At 40.3% G+C, this 26,954-nt stretch overlaps 1 protein-coding gene across 7 annotated transcripts in view; it reads right to left on the minus strand.

The window, feature by feature from the left end:
• CTNND2 (catenin delta 2) overlaps positions 1–26,954 on the minus strand; it is a 632,047-nt gene that overhangs the window by 210,898 nt on the left and 394,195 nt on the right. For all 7 annotated transcript variants that reach the window (XM_075212716.1, XM_075212719.1, XM_075212718.1 and 4 more), the window contains 2 exons: positions 20,532–20,715; positions 6,331–6,448 (listed from right to left, as the gene is read on the minus strand). In XM_075212716.1, the coding sequence (XP_075068817.1) occupies positions 6,331–6,448; positions 20,532–20,715 (302 nt within the window). The remainder of the gene's footprint in view (positions 1–6,330; positions 6,449–20,531; positions 20,716–26,954) is intronic.

Here is a 26,954-nt window from a genome sequence, read left to right on the forward strand (position 1 = left end):
CTTCTGAGGGATTCTCCATGGATCCAACTAAGATTCAGGCTATTCTAGATTGGGTGCAACCAAACAACCTTAAGGCGGTGCAGAGGTTTCTGGGCTTCTCCAATTATTATAGAAGGTTCATTCCAGGTTTTGCGGACATCGTGGCTCCCATTGTCGCCCTAACCCGTAAAGGAATGGATCCAACTAATTGGTCGCCTCAAGCAGTAGCCTCATTCGAAAGCCTGAAAAAAGCCTTTGTCTCTGCTCAGGTCCTTAGACACCCGGATCCAGCTAAATCATTTGTTCTTGAGGTCGACGCCTCTGACGTCGGTGCTGGGGCTATACTATCACAGCAGGACCCTCATACTAATCGTCTACACCCGTGTGCCTATTTCTCCCGCCAGTTCTCTTCAGCAGAAGCCAACTATGATGTCGGGAATAGGGAACTGTTGGCAATCAAATGGGCCTTCGAGGAGTGGCGACATTGGCTGGAGGGTGCTCCACATCAGATCTCTGTCATTACCGACCACAAGAACTTGCAATATATACAATCGGCCAAACGTCTAAATCCCAGACAGGCCCGTTGGTCGTTATTCTTTACCCGGTTCAATTTCCTGATCACCTATCGACCGGGTTCCAAAAATGTCCGGGCAGATGCTCTGTCCAGAAGTTTCTTGGCACACCACGTTTCAGTTTCGAACCCAGAGCCTATTATTCCTCCTTCCATAATCCATGTTGGATTAACCCAAGATCTGAGTATCACACTTCAGAGATTCCAGAAATTAGCCCCTGATACTACTCCGGAACAACGTCTTTTTGTTCCAGTCCATCTAAGGAAGGCGGTTCTTGCAGAGGCGCATAATAGTAGGTCTGCTGGACACCCTGGAGTTTATAAGACGCTGGAGATCCTTTCCCGTACGGTCTGGTGGCCATCCTTGTCCGCTGACGTCAAGAGTCATGTCCTCTCGTGTGAAATTTGTGCCAGGAACAAAGTCCCCAGGACTCGCCCGGTGGGTCAATTGCTTCCATTGCCCATTCCTGCAAAACCTTGGACACATTTGTCCATGGATTTTATTGTTGATTTGCCACCTTCTGCAGGACATAATACTATTTGGGTTGTGGTGGACCGTTTCAGTAAAATGGCACATTTCATCCCATTAACCAGGCTTCCTACAGCTCGAGATCTGGCCATTCTCTTCATACAACATGTTTTCCGGCTCCATGGACTTCCTTCCGATATTGTTTCTGATCGTGGTTCACAAGTCATAGCACAATTCTGGAAATCCTTCTGCACCCTCCTCGGAATCCGGATCAGTCTGTCATCTGCATACCACCCTCAGTCTAACGGGCAAACTGAAAGGGTTAACCTAGCACTTGAACAGTTCCTCCGATGTTATTCCTCAGAATTCCATGACAACTGGTCATCTTTGCTGCCTTGGGCAGAGTTTGCCTACAATAACTCATCTCACTCATCTACTCAAACTTCCCCGTTCTACTCTAACTTCGGTTTCCATCCCAGGTCTAATTCTCTGTACTCTCTCAAATTTGCTGGTATTCCGGAGATTCATTCCACAGTTGCTGATCTGAAAGTAATTTGGGGGAAAGTTCAGTCCTCCTTGAAAAAATCCTCATTGTCGGCCAAAAAATTTTCGGATCGCCACCGTACCACCTGCCCATTCAAAGTGGGCCAGAAAGTATGGCTATCAACTAGAAATCTTAGGCTCAGACAGCCTTGTAAAAAACTAGGGCCTAAATTTATTGGGCCGTTCATGATTACCAAACAGATCAATCCGGTAGCTTTTAGATTGAAGATTTCTAGTTCACTAAAAATTCCGAACACATTTCATTGTTCATTGTTGAAGCCGGTATTGTATCCTAGCCAATCCTCAACTGTGCCTGGGGGAAGTTCGAGTAAGCCACTAAGATATGTGGTTCAAAGGATTTTAGATTCCAAAAAAGTGCAAGGACAGGTGCACTTCCTGGTACAGTGGAGGAACCGCGGGTTAGAAGAGCGATCTTGGGTTCCGTGAAGACAACTCCATGCCCCTAAACAATTGAGGGAATTCTTCAGGAGGTTCCCAAGAAAACCTGGATGTCGGGGTCCCTCGACCCCTCCTCAAGGGGGGGGTACTGTTACGAGCCGCGGCGGTGCCCAGCCGCCGCGACTCACTCACCTGCGTCCCGGCCGTCGCTATGGCGACCGGGACGTCACTTCCGGCCCTGACCCGGCCGTTGCCGGGGCAACGAGAAGACGCTTCAGCGCTGCGTCCCGGCAATGAGAGGAAGTCGGGCGCAGCGCTCACCATATGTCCTAGCCTGTGGGCTAATTAATGCAGCCTATTAATTATGCTGGGGGCTGTGTCTAATTCAGAGCTAGGCTCTGATTGGTGGCCACTGGTATTTAAGGCAATGAGGTCTGCTGCCTCATTGCCGGTTATAGCTCCTGTGTTCCAGTCTGCTAACCTGCTAGTTCCTGTCCTGTATCCTGATATCTCTATTTGTCTCCCCGTGTATGACCCTTGGCTTTGATTTGGACCTTGCTCGTGTTTCCTGTGACCCTGATCTTTGGCCTGTTTACCCGTTCTGCTATTTGCCTGTGACCCCTGACCTCAGCTTGTTCATCGTTACTGTTGTCTGCTGCCGGCCCTTGACCTCTGCGTGGACCTGACTCCTCTTGCCTGGGTTCTCCCCAGCTGGTACGCACTTCACGACCCTCTGTCAGTCTGCGGCCCAGTCTGTCCCCACCATCAGGGGCTCCAGTGAACACCTGACTGGCAGAGTAGATTCCGGGTTGTGTTGTGCTGGCTGGAGGGGTTCCTAACACAATGCAGGTCCTTTTGAAACTCCACAATTGTTATGACCCATGGAGAGTCTCAGACCATCCTTCCAGGAACTACTCTTTCTACTCTCAAGTCCATAACACCTACTCTAGAATTGACCTGTTCAGTCACAATCTCACCCTCAAACTTATCAAATTCCAAATCCACCTTATAACGTGTTCAGACCATGCCCCGATTTCTTCTGCCCTTTTTTCTTTAGTACTTTTGCTATCTAAAATAACCTGGTGACTCAATGACTGCAACATGGTCACTCATCTTAAATCCCTCCTGTCTGAGTATTGTGAGACAAGCAATACCTCCAAGATCTCTCTGATGACCCTTTGGGATGCCCATAAGGTGTCTGTCAGAGGTAACCTTATAGCCCTAGCTTCCATATACAAGGAGAGAATTGCCAAAACACTACAACTAACTGGTTCATTACAAAAACTAGAACTACAAAACAAATCTAAACCATACCCTGGTGTCCTCCAAAAAATAAATACAGTTAGAGGCGAAATGAACCTTCTTCTATCGCAACAAGTGGCCAGTTAACTGAAATGGCTAAATTAGTGCTACTACAAAAAGGACGATAGGGGTGACAAGCTATATAGGCCACTAAGCCCTGTGCTAGAATATCAGCCTGCAATCTCCTGGGTATTAGGGGCTCCAATGGAGTTTCATTGTATGATCCTCAAAAAAAGTTGCTCTGAATTTCAAAAGTATTATGTAAAATTCTATAACTTTTCCCAAGCTCTCAGATGACTTAGCTAGCCAGAGGCAAGTGAGGGCGATAGAGGAGTTTCTGGAAGCTGCTCGACTACTCAAATTAACTCCCAAAAAGACCGCTGAGCTTAGCACCAATATCGCTCCAGATGAGATTAAACAGGTTGTGAAGGAATGCCTCCTGAAAAGGGTGCAGAAGCCAGTGATGCTTTCGGCTGCTTATTATTAAAAAAATTGATTCTGGTCCCCTGTGTCTGCACCCTTTTCAGTGCCGTTCCTTGAAGGGCACTTATGGTCCAGGTAAATTCTAGAGGCTAGGTTCACCATTATTCACAAAAATGGAAAGACATCCACAGCCACGCAAGCTACTGCCCAAACTCCCAGCTCAATAGCAACATTAATTTATATGCTAAAATCCTTGCAAATAGACTCAACTCAGTACTTTCCTTCCTGAATCTTTATGAACAGGTGGACTTTGTTCCAGATAGACAAGCAAGGGACAACACGAGGAGAACCATTGACCTTATCCATATCCTAAATACTAGGCAATTTGTGTCTCAGACTTTAATGTATTTTAGCATCTTCGGATGCCTTCTATAGACTACAAGGCCCTCAGAAAGGATTATGGTATTTCTCCCAAAGACCCTATCTCTAACATAAACAGCACATGCCAAGGTTGGCCCCTCTCCTCTATATTCTTTGCCCTTATTATAGAGCCTCTAGCAGCTTCCATCAGGGCTTCTCCAGATATAATGGGTCACTGGGGACATGGAAAGCAAACTATCACTGTTCATGGATGATGTTTTACTAACTTGCCAGTAGCCAAGTGTTTCAAACGGAAAGTGACATGAGGACTGTTTGATCCAAATTATAGTGGCCAAGATATACTGACAGCCTGGGAAGATGTGAGAGAGATGGGCTATCTTTCACACAGGGAAAAACCCCATCTGTTACATTACAAGATTTAATTTTACCTATGCTGAACCACAAGTCTTCTCATCTGCACAGTGTTCACTTTGACTTATGTGTGCACCATTAATGTGACCAGGAGCTGAAAATAATTGTTCTGTGTTTGATAGCTGGTTTTCTGGTATAGGGCTACACAGCAGCTCACGGCCATCATATTAAGTTCAATTCTGTTAACATCAGCTTGAAGTAAAGCCTGCCCAACCCACTTCAGTAACAAAAACATACTGAAGATAAGTGAGAGCGGCTTGGTCACCAATAAATGTGCAGTATCGGTATCTCACCAAAATTCCTAAGCTGCAGCAGTAAAGAACATAATGTTTCTGATACAGGGGTTTCATTCGCTGGATGGCTGTTCCTCTAAAGGTGTGCTAGGAAGAGTGAGGTTTTTCTTTAAATTAAAGAGTTATTCCTTTACTTATGTAATGCTGTGGCATCTTTAATATAATTAACAATATCAATTTCTATTGTAAATGTACATATAGTTTAGAGTTAGTGAAAATTTAAATGCTGTAAATTCTGTAGAATTCCATATATTCATATTGCAATTTATGTCTAATAAATATCTTGAAATAAGACTGGAATTTGCCTGTGTTCCTGACAACTGTTGAAGTCAAATAATTGGATGAAGTAAACCAAATTGATTAATATTGTTTTACAGTGCGATTGCGATTAATACGCCACGTGTTATGATGCAATCGCACAGGTTCATAACACACACATTTACATTCGCATTTACACCTGTAAATAATACACATTTATTAAGGTTCCAATCCACATTTATTTATTAGTAAAATGTATTAGATTGTTTGTTGATTTATGCATAGATAATACTATAGTAAAGGTATTTATGGTTCAGGTGTTTTAAAAGGTAAAGAGTTTGGTTTCATATTAAAGCTTATTTCACCAGCATTAACCCGGTTTGGACAGAGTAGCGATCGCATCTAGCTGTCGCAAGATATAAGCAATATGAAATTAATACTCAAAAGTACTTCGTGTGTGGGTCAGTTTGAACTGGTTATTCAGAGGGAAAACGTAGGCAAACGTTTGGGGGAAGTTGCCCCTCATCCTTTGAAAGGATCAAATGAACCAACCTATGACCAGCAGGGAACTGGAATATCATTAACCCTGGACCAATGAAGACCTCACTAAGTGTTATCTGTATACATAGTGACATCATCAGTGTTTTTTCTATGCTGAAACTACATATAAACATGCTGGCCCATTGTTCGCTCTCTCTGATCCTGACTACATGTGACCATGACTGGGTGAAGCACTATAAGGAAAATGTAATGTATTCTGTGTTTTTATACTTTCCTGCTTTATTGTAACATTTTTAATACGCAATAATGGCTTGCTGTAAATCATGCTATATTTTACAATTAAATATCTTTGTGTAAATCATGCTATATTTTACAATTAAATATCTTTGTGCATTGGAACCACAACAATCGTATTGGACAATGTTTTATTTGTAAGCGATAAAATGACTTTAATACAACAAAACACAATTATCTTGATACTTTCAATGAACAAAGGCACTATTTTCCATCTCACAAGTTCTTGTTGCTGTTTATAGTCAATGATGCAGTCATTCATTCAGCGCTGACAAAACAAATGTCTAATTATTGGTTTATGCGCTTCTGACACATCAGGTACACTATCAGTTATTCACAAACTTCAGCTGGTTATATACCTTTCGGAAGTTCATATTCCTGGAAACATTTGAATTATTTTTTTTCTCTGCAGAACCTTAAGTTTCAATTTTCTTTCTGTGTAATTATTGTATATTTCTTTTGGAGAAAATCATCTACTTTTTCATACAGTACATTGTAAAACATACCTTACTATCTATTTCATTATTTCCTAGTGCAGACTGGATGACATAGAGCAATGCATCAGTCAGTCCGTCACACTCCCTCATTCTTCTACGTGCCTCCTCTCCAGCAGAACTCACATTCCTGCAAATAAAACGTAATATGCCAGTTTGTATAAATTGCAATTGAAGTCAACATATGGGTTTATATAACTTGTTGTCTACAAGGTTTTACTAAGAATCCCTTATAGTTATCAATGTTTCCAAATGTCGCTTTCCTGATAATGCTTTTATGTCTATACATGGATACCAAGCACCACTATAGGAAAATGTTAAAGAGTAGCTTCTAATTTATGGTTGTGTTTAATTCTGGAACACTGAATAACTCAAAATAAACTGTTTCTGAAAGCTGATATAACAGTATATATGTTAGTTATTTGGGGCAAAAGCTAAACTTGCAAAGTGTAGTACAACCTAATTTACCAACTAGACATCTGACATTATTGTCCAAATATAAATACTTGGGTATGTGGCTTGATCATGACTTTTTATTTGGTGTACATAGACACCCTGACATCCAAAATGCATACCAAAATGGGCTTGCTCTATATTACTAAATCCTGCTTAACTTTAATTTCCAGAAAAAACAATACAGAACAGAAGGTAATGTCAATTATGCATTATATGGATGTAGTGCGTGGTACAACACCTCAAATTCACCTTAGCAAGCTTGATATTCTTTACAACTCAGTCACTTGTGTAACTGCACTATACACTATTGTGATATGTTATCAGATCTAGATGAACTCTAAATCAGGCTATATATCTTCAGGATACTGTTATTGTTCCTTTCTAGAGAATCAGGGGGATAAAACATACACAAAAAGGGAGAATGTATACAATACATTGCACAAACCTGGACTTCATTGGATTCACAATTTAAAAACAATACGCATATTAGGGCTCTCTATAGGTACTGACATAAATTGTGTCGTTTGATCTATTTCCTCATCTCAATTTGAGGACTGTACATTGTAATGATATATTTAAACATTTATATATTTGTCTATTTCTAAATAAATTAATTCTATCTGTAAGATCTGTACCCCTGATGAAATGCACATAAGAACAAAACCATTTAGCAAGCTACTATTCAGGCTTGCTTAACTTTAAGTGCTTTAATTAGGTTAAATAAAAAGTGTTTAAGTTATATAAAACTGAAGTTTTAATAGTCTGTTATTGTGAAGACATTGAATAAATGGCATGAGAAGCCTGCTGTAATATTGCTGGTACTGGCTGCCATAAAGAAACATGCATAATTTTTGCTTTTTGTGCTTGCATTGATTATAAAGGTTTGTCTAACACTAATTGTAGATTTGAAAGAAGAGGCAGATGGTTAATCGGATGTCTTTCACTAGTAAAGCACTTTATAGGTGGAAACCACGTTTGATACTATCTTATTACTTTTCTCTATTTTGTTTTTTTGTTATGAGAAAGAACTAAACAAGGTTTCAACATGGTGGAAGAAAATATTGTAGGTTCAAGAAAGAATCAGCCATCAGCCAGAGATCTGATGGCAGAACACTACCCCCTCTGGAAGAATCAGTAGTTCATTAACTTTTTAATAAATGCAGCGCTCAAGCTCGTGTAGCAAAAAGTCGCGATCAGACTGCGTTTCACAGTGGAACGCAAACCGCTCCACTTCCTATGTACGGATGCCAGATAGAGTCTGTGGAACGCAGTCTGGCATCCACTCCGCACGCCTTGGACATCCATTCTGAGGGAGGACACTTGTTCCTGGTTCTTCTTCTGTGGTCAGGACATCCTCTCACGCATTTATTGCCACACAGCATGAGTTTCATGTTTGATTTCTGTATTCATTGTACGTTCTCAGATTTGAGCGGTTTTTTATATGTTTTTATAATTGTGATTTCTGGTCTGTATGGCCAGTTTGTTTAATACTCATTAAATTCTGGTTTATTTATCATTTACTGTATATTTCTTTTTCCAGTCATTTACGTCACATGTCGATATTCTTTTGTTTATAATTCCCACTATATGTCATTATTTCAGTTGATTATTTGTTTTATATTGCACATCTGTTGATTGCCATCTTTCCCCCTTTCTTTTGAGGTTTGTACCTTTTGGAACTGTGGGTATATTGAGACATCCTGGATTGGTCCTCATCCGGTTTATACACCACCGTTATTGGATCACAGCTCTAACAGTCACTTTAGAGACTCTTTAGTATTCATGTGGACCATGAGTCCAGTTAGCCCAGCAGTTCTCAACATTGTATAGTTTATATTGATACACCACCCAGGTTATTATATTTTCATATCTTTTTATATATTTTTTTGTTTATTTTCTGGTTATTTTAGGCATATCAATGTTTTCGGTTGTAATCTGGTTCCTTTCTCATTTTTTGCCTATTCAATATTAATATATCTTTTCTCAATTGAATCTCATTTCTTTATCTTGTGAGCGCAGCAGGGACTCTTTATTTATTGATTACTTATACAAGGAGGGATTCCTTGGTCCCACCGCTGCTACAAGTGTACCACGCAGTCTGTGATTGAGCGCATTTGTCTATTATTAACTTTTTAATACACTGACAAATATGACAAAAAAAGATTTAAACAAATATTGGAACTTTTGGCTAAAGTAAAGTTTTGATCTTAACATGGACTTATAGATTTATTGCCATATTAGATTGAAACTTTTACCGTCTGTACTGTTGACATCTGTTTTACAAATTAATCAATTAGATTTAAGAAAATGAGTACTTCTGCTCCTCCAATAACATATGCTCCAGAAAGAAAAACAGATTTTGCAGCAGTTTATACAGATTTGGGTATTATCAAGTAGAAAACAGAGTCAGAGGACTCCAGTCTGATTACTTATCTAGGGCTGAGTAATGGCTACTCAATTTTCATGAATGCAGCAAAATCATCATCAATGGGGAAAAATCACCACTAAGCCTGCTACTTGCTTCATTGTGGTGAACATTTTAAATTATATTACAGACCTGAAAGAGATTGGAGACACTTGGATTTACAGCAGCTTCCTGGTAAACATAACTTTGTATTAGAATGAGATCCTTTCTGAGAAACTGGATACGTTTTGAACAGTTCCCTTTATAGTTAGACCTGTTTTCTATGAGCAATCAAAATACATAAATATCCGTCCAGCCCGTCATCTGTCATTATATTCAAAAGAGTAATAACCATAGTAGCAGGGGATGAAGCAGAGAGAGCTCCACCTTTCCTGTCAGAGGCCCAATTAAATATGTGAGTTTTTCACCATTTTGTGGTACATGGGGGCTTTACAAAATTTGACTGCCCATAAATGTCTAGTTACACCACTGGTCTTACTGCTTGGTATGATTGCACCTCATTTTAAGTATCAAATCATATCCAAAAGATTCCACTAACTTTGTAACTAAACTTAAAATGTTTCTAAAAGCTATATATTTGACCAAATGTAATTCTCTATGAAAAAAGGAGGTGTGGTAGAAGCAAAACTGGCAGCGTGGTAATGGTATCATATAAACTGTTATGTGTATAGGAGTTAACACTACAAGGCCTCTGATGGTAGGGGTAGCAGCGTCCTAACCCCTGGATAAAATTGGTTGTATGATTCAGTTCCGAGATCCTCTGCTTGTGTGTGAGGTATGAAATTACCTTCAGGTAGTGTTAATCACGCTCATCAGATCAGAGGTGTTTAATGATTAACCTCAGGCGCAGAGTGCTGCTCGAGTCTTGGATTGTCTGCCGCACACGATTACTCCGGGTGGATCCTTGTGTGCGGTCGCGGTATGTGTGCCAGTGGAGCTTCTCCCGTGGGTTAAGCTACGGCGGACGCCGCAGATTCTACGTGTATCTCTGACGCGTTTCGTCCGATCCCGGACTTTTTCACAGAGTAAATCAGTGTAGTGTGGGGTGCCCGTTCTTAATGTCCTGAAGGCTACTGATTGGTTGTATCTGTCTCTCCGTGGTGGAATTGGCCCGGATTTGTTTTAGCCACTCCCTGATGTAGTTGAACTGTGTGCTAAGAATGTATGGGGGAACAAACACCGATAGTTGGGTGTCTCTCTCATACATATTTCTGGTGTTCAGTGGTGTGCGCAATATTAAAAAAAAAAAAAAGAAGGTAATTCCAGAATATTGCACTATATGAGAAGGTGGCCTAGTGGTTAGCACTTCTGCCTCACAGCACTGGGGTCATGAGTTTGATTCCTGACCATGGCCTTATCTGTGTGGAGTTTGTATGTTCTCCCTGTGTTTGCGTGGGTTTCCTTCGGGTGCTCTGGTTTCCTCCCACGCTCCAAAAACATACTGGTAGGTTAATTGGCTGCTATAAAAATTGACCCTAGTCTCTGTCTCCGTGTCTGTGTGTGTGTTAGGGAATTTAGACTGTAAGCTTCAATGGGGCAGGGACTGATGTGAGTGAGTTCTCTGTACAGCGCTGCGGAATTAGTGGCGCTATATAAATTGATGATGATGATGATGGTGTTTGCCATTTAGGAAATATACTATGGAATACAAACATGATCTGGATCACCATCTAGCAGCCAGGGGTGCATAGATGTAATAGAAATTATGGTGTGTGATGTTTTGGGTAAGCTGCTTATAGACGCGTGGTTTTTAAAGAGCATGCCTGGTGCTTATCATATGATGGCACTAAGGGAGATGTGGCCCTGTGCTTACGTATAATGATCCTTTTGAGATGACAGTGACATTTGTCATGTTGAACCTCATTACATATTACTAATTCTAATTATGCTAATGTTGGAGGTTAATAGAAGTAAGTGTGTGTGTATGGTGTGTATGTGAGAGGCTGTCATCTGGTGGTAGCTATGTGTAGCATGCTGAAGAAATGTAGCAAGCTGTCCTTCATATGAAATTGAGTGTGCTGATTACTATAGTTTAATGAGGTTGCTGAATAATGGAAAATGAGAATAAGCGTAGTATGGAAGGAGCAATCGTTAATAAGAATGGGTTGATGTCGAAATCTATATAAAGGCCCCTTGGGGTGAGGGTCTTATGTTTGTAAATCCAGCTTGCCTCTTCCCTATTGATTTTCCTAATGAAATCCCCTCCTCTCCAGTTCTTCTCTACTTGTTTTATGAATTTAAGGCCTTCGTGGTTGCAATTGTGGTTTCTTTGGAAGTGGTCTAATACACTGTGGAGCTGGTATCCCTTTTTATATGTTCCGGATATGTTCACTGATCCTGATCTTAAGTATTCTGGTGGTGCGTCCTATATATTGTAGGCTACATGCACATTCGAGTAAGTAAATCACATTGGTGCTATTACATGTTAGAAACTGGTTGATCGGAAATGTCTCTGTGGAGACATGGCATTGGAAATCCTGTGTGGCTTTTGTAGTTCTGTGGTTCATGTTTATGCATCCCATACATACACCACAGTGGTAGAAACCCTTTGGTTTTTTTGAACTGTCGATTAGTGTCTATCTAAGTTGTACTGGGGGAATGTGATTGCGGTGTAGTGCCGTGTTTAAATTGGGTGCTTTTTAAACACGATTTTGGTCTTCTCGGGTAGGATAGTATGTAAGATGGGATCTTTCAGGAGTATTTGCCAGTATTTCTTGTTCATAGTGGTAATTTTGTTTGCAGAGGAGTGTTTTTGTGATGAAGTATATTTCATAACTAAAACCTTGTTCTGGTGCTTTATCATTGTTTTTGAGTAGTCTTTCCTGTCAAGTGCTCTGGCTTTGGAAAATGTGTCTTCTACCGTGTCTTTGTTAAATGCTTTTTCTAGAAATTTGGCCTGCAGGTCCCTGCCTTGTTTGTCATAATCTGAGATGTTTGTGCAATTTCTGTGGATTCTGGTAAACTGTCCTAGTGGTATGTTGGAGAGACAGATTGGATGGTGATTACTGGAGGCTAAGAAGTAACTGTTCACATCTACTTTCTTGTGGAAAGTCTTTGTGGCTATGGCATTGTTCTGTATGCAGATGTCCAAATCCAGGAATGTGATCTGTCACTTGCTAATTTGTGATGTGAATGTTTTGTTCCTCTTGTTGTCGTTTAGTTGATTGAGGAAAGTGGTGAGGGAGTAATGATCCCCCTTCCACACAAAAATAACATCATCGATGTACCTTCTCCAGAGCACCAGATTCGCACCGAGGTCACGCCTGCTCCAGATGCACTCGTCCTCCCATTGGGCCATGAAGAGGTTGATGTAGCTCGGTGTGAACCTGGTGCCCATAGTAGTTCCCCTTACCTGTAGGTAGTAATGGTTGTCGAACCATGTGTAGTTGTATGTGAGGATGAACGCGATCCCTTTGAGCAGGAATGTGATCTGTTTCTGGTTTAATGATCCTTCTTTGTTCAAAAAGTATTCTACACTCTCAAGCCCTATCTTGTGGTCGATAATTGTGTATAAGTATGTGATATCAATAGATGCCAGCCACATGTCTTCTGTCCAGACTATGTCCTGTAATGCCCGTATTGCTGTGGTGGTGTCCTTGAGGTATGATTTTTGTTTGGTGAAATATTCTTGCAGGAAGGGATTGAGGTATTGTGATAGATTTGAAGTGAGGGAACCTATGCCGGACATGATGGGTCTGCGAGGGGGGGTGTATGGGATTCTTGTGTAATTTGGGCAAATAATAAAAGAATGGTATAATGGAATGCTGTATCAAGAGAAAATCATATTCCATAGAATTAAGAAGTCCAATCTCCTTGCCTGACTTTAGGAGATATGTCAATTCATTTTTAAATGCAGGTGTAGGGTCTTGTTTCAATCTACTGTATGTAGTGGTGTCGCTCAGAATTTTGCTGTCTTCTGCTTTGCAGTCTTGTTGGTTGAGGATAACCCGGCCTCCGCCCTTGTCTGCGGGTTTGATTATTATGTTATTATTAGTCTTCAGTGAATGAAGTGCTTCCCATTCTATTTTGGTAAGACTGGGTGATGTCTTGTTATTGGCCCCGGTCTTCATTGTCTCTATCTCGTCTATCAGAAATTTTTCGGATGTATCTATGTAGCTGCCTCTGACTTGATTTGAGTAAAAGGATGAATTTGGTCTAAGGCTGGTGTGCATGTCTGCATCATCTTGTTTGTGGTACACTCTTTGCTCTGTCTGTGCAAAATATTTTTTCAGGCAAAGCTTACGAATGAAATGTTGAATGTCCAGGTAGGCTTCAAATTTGTTAAGTTGACGAATGGGTGCAAACTTTATGCCCTTACTGAGTAGTCTAGTTTCGCTATCAGAGAGTTGATAGCTGCTTAAGTAGAACATCCCTAGTGATTCGGGGGATGCTTGAGGAGGGTGACCGGTTTGTGTTTTTTTGGTGGTGTTTGGTGTTTTTTTTTATATTGCACACACCTCTGAACACCAGCAATATGTTAGAGAGACACCAATTTATCTGTGCTTGTTCCCCCATACACTGTCAATACATCGTTCAACTACATCAGGGAGTGGCTAAAAATTACAGCCATTTGACTATGGAGAGACAGATACTCAGTAGCCTTCAGGATACTTAAAACAGGCACCCCACACTACACTGATTTACTCTGTGAAAAAGGCCAGGATCGGACGAAAAGCATTGGTGATGCACATTCACGTAGAATCTGTCGTTCTGTTCCAGCAATAGACACGCCTTATTGGGGTTTCATTTCCTCTACATGATTGTAAGCACAACTTGTAATATGTGAAATAAAGTTGGTTTAAACTTACTTCAATATGTGAAGCTTTATTGTTCTCCTGAGCATCTGAATTGCGCAAGCGCGGCGACCATCTTAGCTTAACCCACGAGAGAAGATCCACTGTCGTCCATACCGTGACCGTACATAGGGACCCACCAAGAGTAATCGCGTCCGGCAGACTATCCAAGACTCGTTTAACACTCTGCGCCTGAGGTTAATCATTAACCACCTCTGATCAGACAAGAGTGATCAACACACACAAGCAGAGGATCTCAGAACTGCATCATACATCCAGTTTTATCCAGTCGTTAGGACGCTGCAACCACTACCATCAGAGGCCAAGGTCTTCTACCCACACCTGTAGAGACCTGCACCTAGATTGCTGATTAAGTATCAATGGCAAGGCATACACAAATGCCTTTATGGGCAAAATTGAAGATCTATTGCAAGATATCATTGCCACTACAGTATATCAGTGATGTGTTTGTTGAGCAGTGGGGTAGACACACAAATTAAGTTAATATATATAGTTCATTTTCAGAACTTTTGGTTAGATAATTGTACATGCAGGGTTATTCTTTACAGACTGACATCTTTAAAAAATAATCTACAGCTAAAAAAGTACTTCTTTGATACTACTGAAAATAATTTAGAAATTTCTTTAATGTTCTCTATTATCAAAAAAAGAAGTTAATAATTTTTTCTTTCACAACATATTCCAAAATAATAATGAAAAAAACAGAAATAAAATGTATTACTACGCATTATAACAACAATCTGTGCTAAAATCATACACACTTCATACAAATTATTTTAATTCCTACAAACAAAGACCTAGCAAAAAAAGGACATGGGTCAAAAATCATTTTGTGGGTGTTACTCATATTGGCATGAAGTCAGAAAATTTGCTACTGTGTATACTTTACCCCTGAATGTCCTATGCCCAGCTAGTGACTAAAGCAAACACTTGTGGTGTCCCTGTATATTGCACAGGTATCTCAAACACAATGGGGTGTTTTTCTTAATTTTTCTGTGTTGACTACAAAAATATACTGCTAAATTTAAGCATAAGTGAAAAGGTTAATACTGAAAAAGTTACTATTTTTAATTGTTTTGCCAACTTCCAATTAAACTTAGTTTAGTGAACAGAGAGGAATTACAGTTATAAGGATTAACCCATAACTTAACTGTGGCGAATAAAGCACAATCATAAGGCATTGTAACTACTGTATATCAAATTAATTCATTTCTAATGTGGTTCTCTGTAAGCTAAATGCAGATGACTTCAAAGTGGAGCCTTGCCCTCCAAGGGTTAATGATCTAATTCAATGTGTAAAATATGAGGCCAGAAACAATGTCCTGTATTACAAGATAACATTGTTATCTATGTCAGCTTCAAAAGCCCCACCCCACACTCCAGTACCAGTATGTCCTGGTACTGGAGTGGTTTTTGGCACCTGAACGAACGTTAGGGAGCCATTCCTACACAATGAGACCCCATGATGGCATTTTATATTTCATGTAGGGAAACATAATTCCATTTCTAAAACACCAGGTACAATCAATATAATTAGTGATCAACCACATATTAATAAATAGAATGATGAGGGGTATACTGACTACCAAGCCTAGTGTGTGCCTGAGTGTACATTTGTGTAACAGAGTTTTGAGGTATTAAGTGTTAACCTTTTCATTGCTGGTGTGTACATTGCTAACCTGTGTGTAATAAGCATTGTGCTCCAGTATAGGACAGTATATTGGGGTCCTATTGCCCTGATCCAATAGGTGGTTGCAAAACCTATTTTGATGTGGAGGTGTGAGCGCTGTTTGAGGGTGATTTGGCAAATTTATAACCTGTGTGATAGGCGAGAGAAAGATTGAGAGCTGGAATCGTGTTTAACCCCATCAGTAAACACTTCCAAGTCACATGTGAGCAAAGTGCGGTTCTTGAGAGGTAACGATGGTCATGAGTAGTTTCCTGACAAAATAGAGGTCATATATTGTTGAATTTTCTGAGTGCTGAAATCCTTATAGAGCAGTCATTGCACTATATTTCCAAAGAGAAGCATGGATGACGCAGGTGGCAGACCACAACAGTTTGAAATCTGGTTGAAAGATTTTACCAAAAAAAGTGTGACCTCAGCCATAACTCCATCTGATCCTACTATTAACATGCAAAGGATGGTGGAGGATTATTTTCAAGCATTCATTGAAATCAAAATGTCAGACAGTCTCTTTCCATACTGGGAGGAAAAACAAGCAATTTGGAAACCCATGTACGAACTCGCTTTGCAATACCTAAGCTGCCCACCCTCCAGTGTGTACTCAGAAAGAGTTGTCAGCACAGCCGGGAACCTTGTCAGTGATTGACGTAGGAGGTTACTTCCTAACAATGTGGAAAAGATGATGCGCATCAAAATGAACTACATCTTCCACCAGGAAGGCCTTTACCGGCAAATACATCCAAGTACTGTCACTTCTCTAATGGTGGATTCCAGCCGAGTTGAATTAATAGTCTGTGATGATGATGTACACACTGATGAGGGTGAGGATGATGCTGAAGATGATGACGACAACAACATCAAGACAATGTAGAATTCATTTCACAGCACTGTTGGTCTAACATGCCTTTACGGCATTGATAGCTGGTTTAGTGGGGGCCCAAACAAACCAAGCACTTTAGCCACAAAAGTGGCAGCCCTTGTCGCTGATGTGCTTGGTTTGTTAAAGTGTGCATGTCCTTTGTAAGATCCAACATATGGGTGGGTGGGAGGTACCAAGGACAATTCATCTTGCACCATTAATCTTTCCTGGCACTGATGTGTGTTTCTGCCATTACTCTAACAAGCCCATTGTTAGCTTGTTTAGGGAGGGCTTAGCAGGGATTAAACTGTATTTTTCTTAATTTGCACTAATAAGTGTAGGGTCTAATATATACACCCTTATAGAAGAGCTGCTTTGGTCATTTTTATTAATCTACAAGTCTTTGCAGGTTTTTTTTTATTAATTTGCACTAATAAGTGTAGGGTCTAATATACACCCTTATAGAAGAGCTGCTTTGGTCATTTTTATTAACCTACAAGTCTTTGCAGGCTTTTTTTTACTAATTTGCACTAATAAGCGTAGGGTCTAATATATACACCCTTATAGAAGAGCTGCTTTGGTCATTTTTATTAATCTACAAGTCTTTGCAGGTTTTTTTTTATTAATTTGCCCTAATAAGTGTAGGGTCATACATGGTTTGCTGGAATTTCAATAGCTCTTTTAGTGCATTGTCTGACACCCTGGATACGTGTGTGTCTGATAAAAGCACACATCCTGGGGGGGTCAGCGCTCGTTGCCATGTATTTGCTGTAGAACTACCTCACTTATCCAAGAAACAGGTGTAGCGATCGTTGCCACGTATTAGCTGTAGAAATACCTCACTTATCCAAGAAGCAGGTGGAGCGATCAAATGAACCATAACTGGTTTCATGATCCAAGGACAATTCCATATTGCACCACTTTTCTTTTCTGCCACTGCTGTTTGCCAATGTGTCCTAGATGTGCTAGGAACTGCCGTGTGTTTGAGTCATTGCTCTGTCGCTTACCATCCAGCCAGCTTGCTGCAGTATTTGGCTGAAAGTGTATGAAAAACATATTGTAACCAGTGAAATGTAAAAAAAAATTTTAAGAATGGCTAAACAAAACCAAAACACGCAAGGGCGGTTTTGGCAAAACCAAAACCCGAAGGTAATCCAGATCCAAAACCAAAACCCGGGGGTCAGTGAACATCTCTACTAAGAACACAGACATGAATAAAGAATCGTACCAAAACATCCTCCAAGAGCAACTTCTCCAAACCATCCAAAAACAGTTTGGTGACAAACAATGCCTTTTCCAGCATGATGGAACGCCTTGCCATAAGGCAAAAGTGATAACTAAGTGGATAGGGGATCAAAACATCAAAATTTTGGGTCCATGGCCAGGAAACTCCCCTGACCTTAATCCCACTGAGAACTTGTGGTCAATCCTCAAGAGGCGGGTGGACAAACAAAAACCCACAAATTCTGACAAACTCCAAGCATTGATTAGGCAAGAATGAAGGGCCAGTCAGTATGTGGCCCAGAAGCTGATTCACAGCATGCCAGGGTGAATTGCAGAGGTCTTCAAATAGAAGGTTCAACACATGAAATGCTTGTAAATTTACTTCAGTATACCATAGCAACAGCTAAAAACAAAGGTCTAAAAACTCTGAAGCAGCAAACTTTGTGAAAACCAAAAAAAACTTGTGTCATTCTCAAAACTTTTGGCCATGTTTGTACATTTATTAGCATTTTAATCCTATTACAATGCATGTTAATGAATCTGACAATGAGCCCATTGTTCTCAATGCCAGAGTACCCATTTGCATTTTTCTTGTGTTTGGGTGCACTGCATTCGCAATGCATTGCAGTAGTTCAAATGCTTCTTGCTCTGTTCAATGCATTTAAAACTCTAATGACCTCATGGCCAGAAGTAAAAACACTAGTTAAATTAAATGTCAGGATTCACTAGGATGAGTGGAATCCTTCTGTTCTGCCTGGGATTGGTAGTACTTCACCCAGAGGCGCGGAATTTAACAAAGTGGAAGGTTTTCACCAGAGGTTCCCGTAAGGGAATTTGGTATTGGCAGCTTCCACCCTGCAGGTCGCGACCCTCTAGGGGAGTTCCCAGTGAGCAGTGATAGAGAACCGAGTACCGAGAAGAATGTAGGCAGTAGATATCCACAAATGAGTAGGAGTACTGAGTGATGCTCAGCGATAGTCCACAGAGAGATAATAGGTGACTTGCAACAGCACACTTGGCGAGATGATCGCGATAATCTGCAGTAGTGACCACTAACGAGTGCAGCAGGTAATAAGTGATTTGCAGCAGCACACTTGGAGAGATGGTAGCGGTGATCTGTAGTAGTTACCACTAACGAGTGGAGCAGGTAATAAGTGTCAGGCGCCGTCCCCGCTGATCCTTGTCAGCCGGGGAACAGACACCCTCCTTCCTTCCGGCCGCAGCGCTCTGTTGCTAGGCAATAGACACGCTGCGGCTTCCTCCTCTGAGACCTGTCGGACGCATGCGCCCTGTCTCGTCCCGTTGCCTAGCAACGGGACGCTACCTGCTCCGCTGAATCCCCGCCTCCTGGCACCTACAATCCTCAATCCTAGTGTTCCTGGTTCTCCTGCTTCTGATTGTGCTCCCAGTGTTCCTGCTATATTGTTGTGACCCGGCTTGGCGACTACTCCTTCTTCTGTGTGACCTGTCTGTACTGTGACCTCGGCTTGGCGACTACTCCTTCTTCTGTGTGACCCGTCTGTACTGTGACCTCGGCATGGCGACTACTCTCTCGGATTCTCCCTGTTATTGTTTATTCCTAAATGGCTCGACCCGGACCGTCTGACCTTTCTACACTACACTGGTAACTGACTAGTAGGACCGCGACCTGCGTACCCTGTGCAGCGAAGTCCAAACCTCCTTGCGGGGGTCCCTGGCGAATACCAGGGGTACGTTAGACTCCGCACCTATTAGTTTAGTTGCGCTAATACCGGTTAGTGTCCTGCTATTGCTATCCTCAAAAGGCTAACAGCCTGACAATAAGTGATTTGCAGCAGCACACTTGGAGAGATGATACTCATAGTGGATACTTAGGGGTCTGGTTTTAAAGAGTAATTTTGGATGTGTTTCTAATTTTTTTATGAAGCCAGGAAATAACCTATGTAAAAATTGCCCATTGAATAATGTTCTCCAATGTTTCTGGTCGAACCATGTGACCAGCCAGTCTCGTGTGATATCCCTGCACACTTCAGAAGCAGCTGAATGTATTTTGGGGGTCTGTTTCTATAATAGCCTTTGCTGTGGTTGAAAAATGTACCACTGAAGTATTTATGAAAGAGTTCAGTTTTCACTTTCTGGCACATTAGTCAAGTAATTCATAGATTGTAAGCCTGCGAGCAGGGTCTTCTGACCTCTTTGTTTTACCCAGTACTGTTTATTACTGTTATTGTCCCCAATTGTAAAGCACTATGGAACTTGCTGGCGCTATATAAATAAATGTTGATGTTGATGTGTGTCTGTGTTTACATGGCTCACTTGGTAAACTAAACAGATCCACTTCACTCTAAGTAGACTGTTTACATAATTTCAATTGACATGTGAAGCAGTATAAATTATCTGGCTGTATAGTGCAGCCTACTGTGAGATCAGAAGATGGAGTTTTGGTCACAACTTTGAGAGAAGGCTACCCCCAATTTCAGGTAAATCAAAATGCTGCCTGAACAAGTTAAATAATTTCCCTATTTAACTCCTAGAACTATAATAATCTTACACAACTTTTTACACTACTACTACTATGTATAATATTATATACATTCAGGTAATTCTTTTTTTTTTTTAATTATATTTTAGTTCCAATTCAATTTATGTAATTTTTGTCTGAACTCATTTACTCATTTTACTTTAGCACACTGGTACTTCTAAAATTATAAATCAGTACATAAATGCATACATAAATATTCTTTGTTCAGCACTTGACTTAAATCTTACCTTAGGCACCCAGTGGCATTGCGCAGCACCTGTGATGAGTGTAATTGTATTTTGCGATCATCGTGTAGTATAGAGTTTTCGCACCCAGAATGTGGGATAATCACTGCATTGGTCAACACTGCAAGAGCATCTTGAATTATTGGCATTTTAAGGGCATCACAAGAAGAAAGATTCCACAAGACTCCTAAATGCAATAAAACAAATGCTAAAATAAATCAATAATGGCAACATTGTCTACATTATTTAGAAAATAAAATTATGCAATTAATTTTTGTTTTACGAATCATATCCCAGTGGATAATACAATTAGTTATAATTATAGTTATTATTCATTGTTATACATGTTTTAAGTTTATGTTTTCAAATTTACTTTCAAATATGTTCCCATATCTCCTCTGCTCCCCATACAATAAATGCACCTTGGCAGACAGGCACTATAGATGCTTTTTCGTTGTTGTTGAAACAATGATACTACACACTAAAATACAGTTAAGCCTTAGTGCTATAGTTTTTTTAAACTATAAGAATGGAAAAAAAATAAAAATTATATATACATAATAACAATTGCAGGGATAGTTTTAAATAGAAAAGCCTCTCTTTCTCTGTCAGTTTTATTTTTAAACTGCATGTGTATGCAATTCTTTTATTTTTTGTCATAATGTAAAACAATATAACAAGAATAAAAACAAACCGATAATAGAAACACTACACTTTACATTAAATTATCATTCACACCGTCAGATGTTTGTATACCACATTCAGATATCACAAGACAAATTGGTAATGTATCCAGGCCAGTACTGTTCAAGTTATTCCTTAACAGATATGTTAAATTCACGTATGGGCCTTGTCCTTTTAGAGGAATTATATGAATCATATATAGATGAAAACAAAAAAATGGCCTTAGTGGGCTACCAGTTGGACAATTTTATTGGAGACATATAATAAACTTCATGTCTAAATTTAGGGGGTATTTCCTCCTATCCAATCTCCTTTCCTATAGATATGGAAATACATACAACCATCTTCATAATAAACATCATTCTGTTTAACCTACAAACACATTGTGGCTCGTTGACAACTGGACGGTAAGTAGCACAGCTTTTGTTTTGTTTTCTTCACTCAGAATGATGATTAGGAAAAGTTGTATGCATTTTGACATCTACATCTGGAGGAGCAAATTGGATTTACACCCTAATGTGAGATTGCATTTTCTATATATGCAAATGTTTTCGTGTACCCATTGCACCTTGTTTGCTGTACTTCCTGTGTGCTTTTTGTACAAAGTTAATACAAAATATCAGTCAGAGGACTGCATAACGCAGTTTGCAATCAACCTTTGCTATTTTCTTTAGAAATACTATCATAATTTAGCCATTACAAGACCCAGTACAAAATTGCTCCTCTAACTCAGGGGTGTTCATGCACACGAGTCACCTTGTCTCTTTGAGACAGGGTGACTTTGTAAATGCTTTTGTACTTTGTCCTGAAAATATACCCTAGTACACCTGTACACCTTATGCTTTGGTTCCAGATGCTCATCCTTATGGAGGAGTAATGTTAGGCAGCAAGTTTACTCCTCTCCCTGCTCTGGGTGCTCATGCACACAGGTCACTCTCTCCCATTGTATCTACATTCTTGGTCTCCCATCCACTCTGGTGTTATCTTACGTACGCTGTCTGATCACTGAAGTAGGTGCAAAGAACTTAGCTGATACACAGGCCTCCCAACCATAGATTTCACGAGCACAAGGACATCTGTTTTAACCGAAGATGGCTGATTCACATATTCCTGAAAGCCATCATCTTCTTGTCTTCTTTTATAAACCTGGATGTCTTAATAACTAACAAACAGCCTAGTTATAGGTCCTGTTCCATGGTTCCTGTGTGAGATGTTATTCAGTTTTGACCACTCCTATTGACCTGGCATTCCTTACAAACTATAATTTATCTCTGACAACCCTGACCTGGTTAGCAACATTATAATCTTGTCAACCTGGATGCTGAAATTCAAGCTCCTCATAAGTTCAACATATTATCTACGTGCTCCAGGACCTAAACTTCAGTCTGAAACTACTGCTCCTTATTTGCCAAGCATGCTGTCAGAACCTCAGCTGCCCATGCTTGAGCACTTCTGTGGAAATAGGCAGTTCTTCCACAGTTTTAGAGAAGCTTTCAGGGAATAATTCAGCACTTATCCCATTAACTTAGTCTATATTTTACTTGTCTAGTTCCTGCTTCAGAGTGACCCCCAGGGTGAGCTTTTTTGTGGAACCCCACAACCCAGCATTACGATCTTTGGACCCCTTCTCTCAGGCATTGGCCTGTATGAGGATCCAGATAAGAAGGCATCCACAGCTGTTTTATGCACTCTGTGCCAGTAGAGACATGCTGTGGAAAATTAGTCTTTCAATTGATAGAATGATGATGCCCCTCACCATCAACAAAAAATCGCTTTTCTGAGGCAGTTGAAGATGCTTTTTATTAAATACCCATTTCCTAATATTTCATACATTTTGACAGAATTGACAAGGCAAAAAATAATATCTATATCTGTCTCAATTCTTCTTCAGAGAGATCTCTACCTGCTCCCTAATTATTTAGCTCCACATGCTTAAGTCCCACCACCTTCCCACCTGAGGAATCTATGCAACTAGGCACTTCCCAACGTACGCCAGAAGAAGGAGCTCATAGGATGTCCGAGAGGCTCTGCATCTACTGGGTGAAGAAAGGGCCCTTGCTACATACAGTATCTTTTCCAAACATATATGAAAAGCCTGATCCCCAATCCTTTCTTCAGTAAATACTGCTCCAAGTTAGCATCCGCCAATCCCCAAGCAACATTTTTGGACTGACCAATGGCTCCAGTAATTTTGGACCCAGAGATGGCCAGCAACTTCACAGACATAGATATTGCAGCTGTCAAGCTTAGCCAGTTCATCTATTAGCTTAGTCCATCAACATCCTTTCCATGCTACAGTTCATCTTAGTACTCAACCACTAAGTTATCAACCATTATACTTGGCTATGAAGGTGCAATTTCAAAAATTATCAAAACATGCTTCAATGATCCTCTACTCATTAGTGCAGAACAGCTGTTCACTATTCGTGGCATGTACCCCAATGGCTAGTTGCCAAGGGTTAAGGCACTGTTCGTGAAATGCATCAATTCAGAACTTTCTCCAGAAAATGGCCAACTGGGATTGGTATGATATTTGCAGTTATAGGCAAGTCGAGAGTCTGGTACACTAGAATACATCAGTAACATAAGCATGCTAGATACTGGTGACAGGCACAGAATAATCTGGTAACACGGCACTTAGTGCAATGGTTGATATAGTGGCTGAATTGCACTCTGCACCAATTATGATGCCATATCCAAGTGCATAAAAGGGCTTTCTGTGTGCAAGTATCAGTCTGGCAGTGTAACAGTGCTAAATGCTGACATCTTCAAACAGCGCTCCTAGCCACCCTAAAACCCCAGCCTGCAAGCCAAGTCCATGAAGGTATGTCACATGTACATAATGTCAGGCGCCGTCCTGCTTCTGCCTCCAGACGGGCGCCTGCCTCCATGCGATGTCGGCGTCCCATTGCTTAGGTACGCTAGCAACTTGATGCTGTTCCTGTTTACCATCCGTCCGCATGCGCAAGGCACTACGGTCTGTCGCCTTGCGACAAGTCGGCGATTGGTTGCGGTTTTCCCGCCGATTGTGGCAGCACCTATTAGGGATCTCTTTCCTCTATTTAAGGAGCTCACTGACACCATTTGCTTGTCTGAGTATTTGGTCTTTAGCCTTGCTCCAGCGTTTGTTCCTGTATTACTACCTATTTGGATTCTGACCCCGGCTTGTTCCTGACTTCTTCTTTGGTTACTGATTTTGGCTTAGAGTGATTATTGGTACTGACCCGGCTTCCTGATCATTCTCCTGCTGCTGATTTGGCTGTGTTTGTCTCTCTGGTTTCGACCCGGCTTGCTGACTATTCTTCATTCTGCTGCATCCTGGTGTTCCGTCACCGCTGCCTCATTTGTTACCTCGCCAGCTGAGGTGACACTGAGGGCCGCAACCTGCACGTCCCTTTCTGCGAAGTTCATACCTCCTTGCTGGGGTCCCTGGTGAAAACCAGGGGCGTGTTAGACTCTGCGCCTCAGTACTCAGTAGCGCCAACTGCTGGCAGGTATCACCAACTCCATCTTCGTGATTGTGACACATAATGGCAAGGCATTTATAATAATAGCTTTATTGACAAACCTAACATGGTTGCTTCTGAATGGATACTATGCTAATATTTCTGCAGTTTTTGACCTGAGCTCTTTGATGCCTCTGCCTATATCGATTCAGATAGTTCCCAACCACCACCTGTCACTATGTGTACATTCTACAGAGCAGACAATTCTGAATTTGAAAATGTAAAGGCTCTGTGAAATATCTCATCCATTGGAAGAGTTATGGGCCTGGAGACAGATTGTGGTTCAAAAGTAAAGATCTTCATGCCTCCAGCTTGTTGTAATCTTTCCTGGCACATCTCATGCTTCTGGTCCAGAGGATCTAATATTATCCAGTGGGCTCACTTCTCACTCATTTTGATTTTTCATGTATGCGAGCCACCCTATCTCTCTATACCTTTATGCTAGATTTTATATTCACTATGACACTACGTTATTTATATCCAATTACAGCAAGGTGAATCATGTGCAAAGTTCTGGCCGGCATAACAGGCCTCCCAACAATATAAGTTACTATATAAAGAATACATGCCCTCAACTAAAATGGCAAACACACATTTTCTTCCTGTCTGGGCGTTGCTTACTGAATATGACTTCTGGTTACTTCTGACCTCATCTATCCCATTGACTATTCGATTTGGTTGTTGCAGCATTCATAACATATGTCCTGACTTGTACAGAGAGATCATATCCGCACTAGGAAAATATCAATGGTCCCAAAGTGGATGCACTAATATGCAGTCCACATCTCAGAGTTCATAAATTTAGAGGGACTACTGAGTGGTGCTCCCGAACACTTGAAGGAATGTATACAAGGAAAGGAAAGTAATGTTTTTAAAGGGCACTCAGGATCCATAGATAAATGGACTTATTGTATATAAAAACATACATTTTATTGGTATGTATAAAATAAAGAAAATAAATACTCCTCCTCGTGAAAAGCTAGCGAAATATTAAAACCAAAAAACATATACAGTGAATTAAAAGTCGCAGTTATACTGCGATGGCTCGGTGATCATGTCCAAATTTGAGTAATAATGGTTAAATGCCATACATTGTCATATGTAGCTGAAGGGTTGTAGGACTAATGTCTCTTTATTCTTTTGGATTATGAGCAAACCTTAGCAGATTGTCTCTAAATTTAACAAGTGGATTTTATTATTCTGGTCTATTTCTTCAAAAGATAGAATTAATTAGCCAGATATAGAAGAAAGTTTATTATTCATCTCATACTGTATTATTAATCTGTATTCAAAGCAAATAATTGCTAAGTCCTAAATATGACCACCTTATAATTATAGAATTATAAATATCATAAAGTAACAGCACTGAATCTTTTGAAATGTAATTGATATTCACTAGTATTCACTTAATGAATTGTTTGATTGTTTTATGTTTTGTTTTGTTGTTTATTAAATATTTTATTTATTTTATCTGGTGATCCGTGAGTTGTACTGTGCATTTGTATGTTTATATAGATATTAAAATAATGGCCATTAGTCATTAAGAAGAGCTAAGCATAAAAAAGGAGTAACTTTGCACCTAGGCAAAACCAGGTTGCATTGGACGGAGAGGTAAAATTAAAATGTGGAGAGATTTATAATTGGGATAGGGCATGTCCTAGACCTACTTTAAATTTCTGTGTAAAACTAAAGCTATCAAGTATTTGTGTGCTAGATGAAAAAACATGGTTTGTCCAGGAGAATATTTAATAATTTTTTGCCTTACTTTCAAATCCAAATGATTATGTCCATATGACATAATATTTTTTTTAATAGAGGTTTTTAGTGCTGTAACAAATTAAACTTTCTTTGTGGTACCTAATCGGGAGGTTTGCAGCCTCCCTTTTTACAGCTGCTTGACCATTTGGTTGTTAAACTGATTGTTGTTTTATATTTTGGGCACCGTTATCAAAGGTTTTTTTTTCCTTTTATGGTTGGCAAAAATAATAATAGTGCCACCTTTATTACTTTTTGTATATATGCCTTCATAATTTATAAAATTATTTCTGTCCTAGTAAGATTAAGAGATCATGTACACTAAAACCTTAGGTTGTATAGGGGCTCGTATGAGGCGTTGCTTTCTTGATCTTCTTTCTTGATCTGACATAGTCCAATGGGTTAAGAAAAAATAAAAAACAGAACCAATGATGGGGCTGCCTCGTCTCAACGCTAAGGAGTTCAGGAGTACACTTTCCCT

This window comes from Mixophyes fleayi, chromosome 5 (assembly GCF_038048845.1).
Source record: "Mixophyes fleayi isolate aMixFle1 chromosome 5, aMixFle1.hap1, whole genome shotgun sequence".
Lineage (NCBI taxonomy): Eukaryota > Metazoa > Chordata > Amphibia > Anura > Limnodynastidae > Mixophyes > Mixophyes fleayi.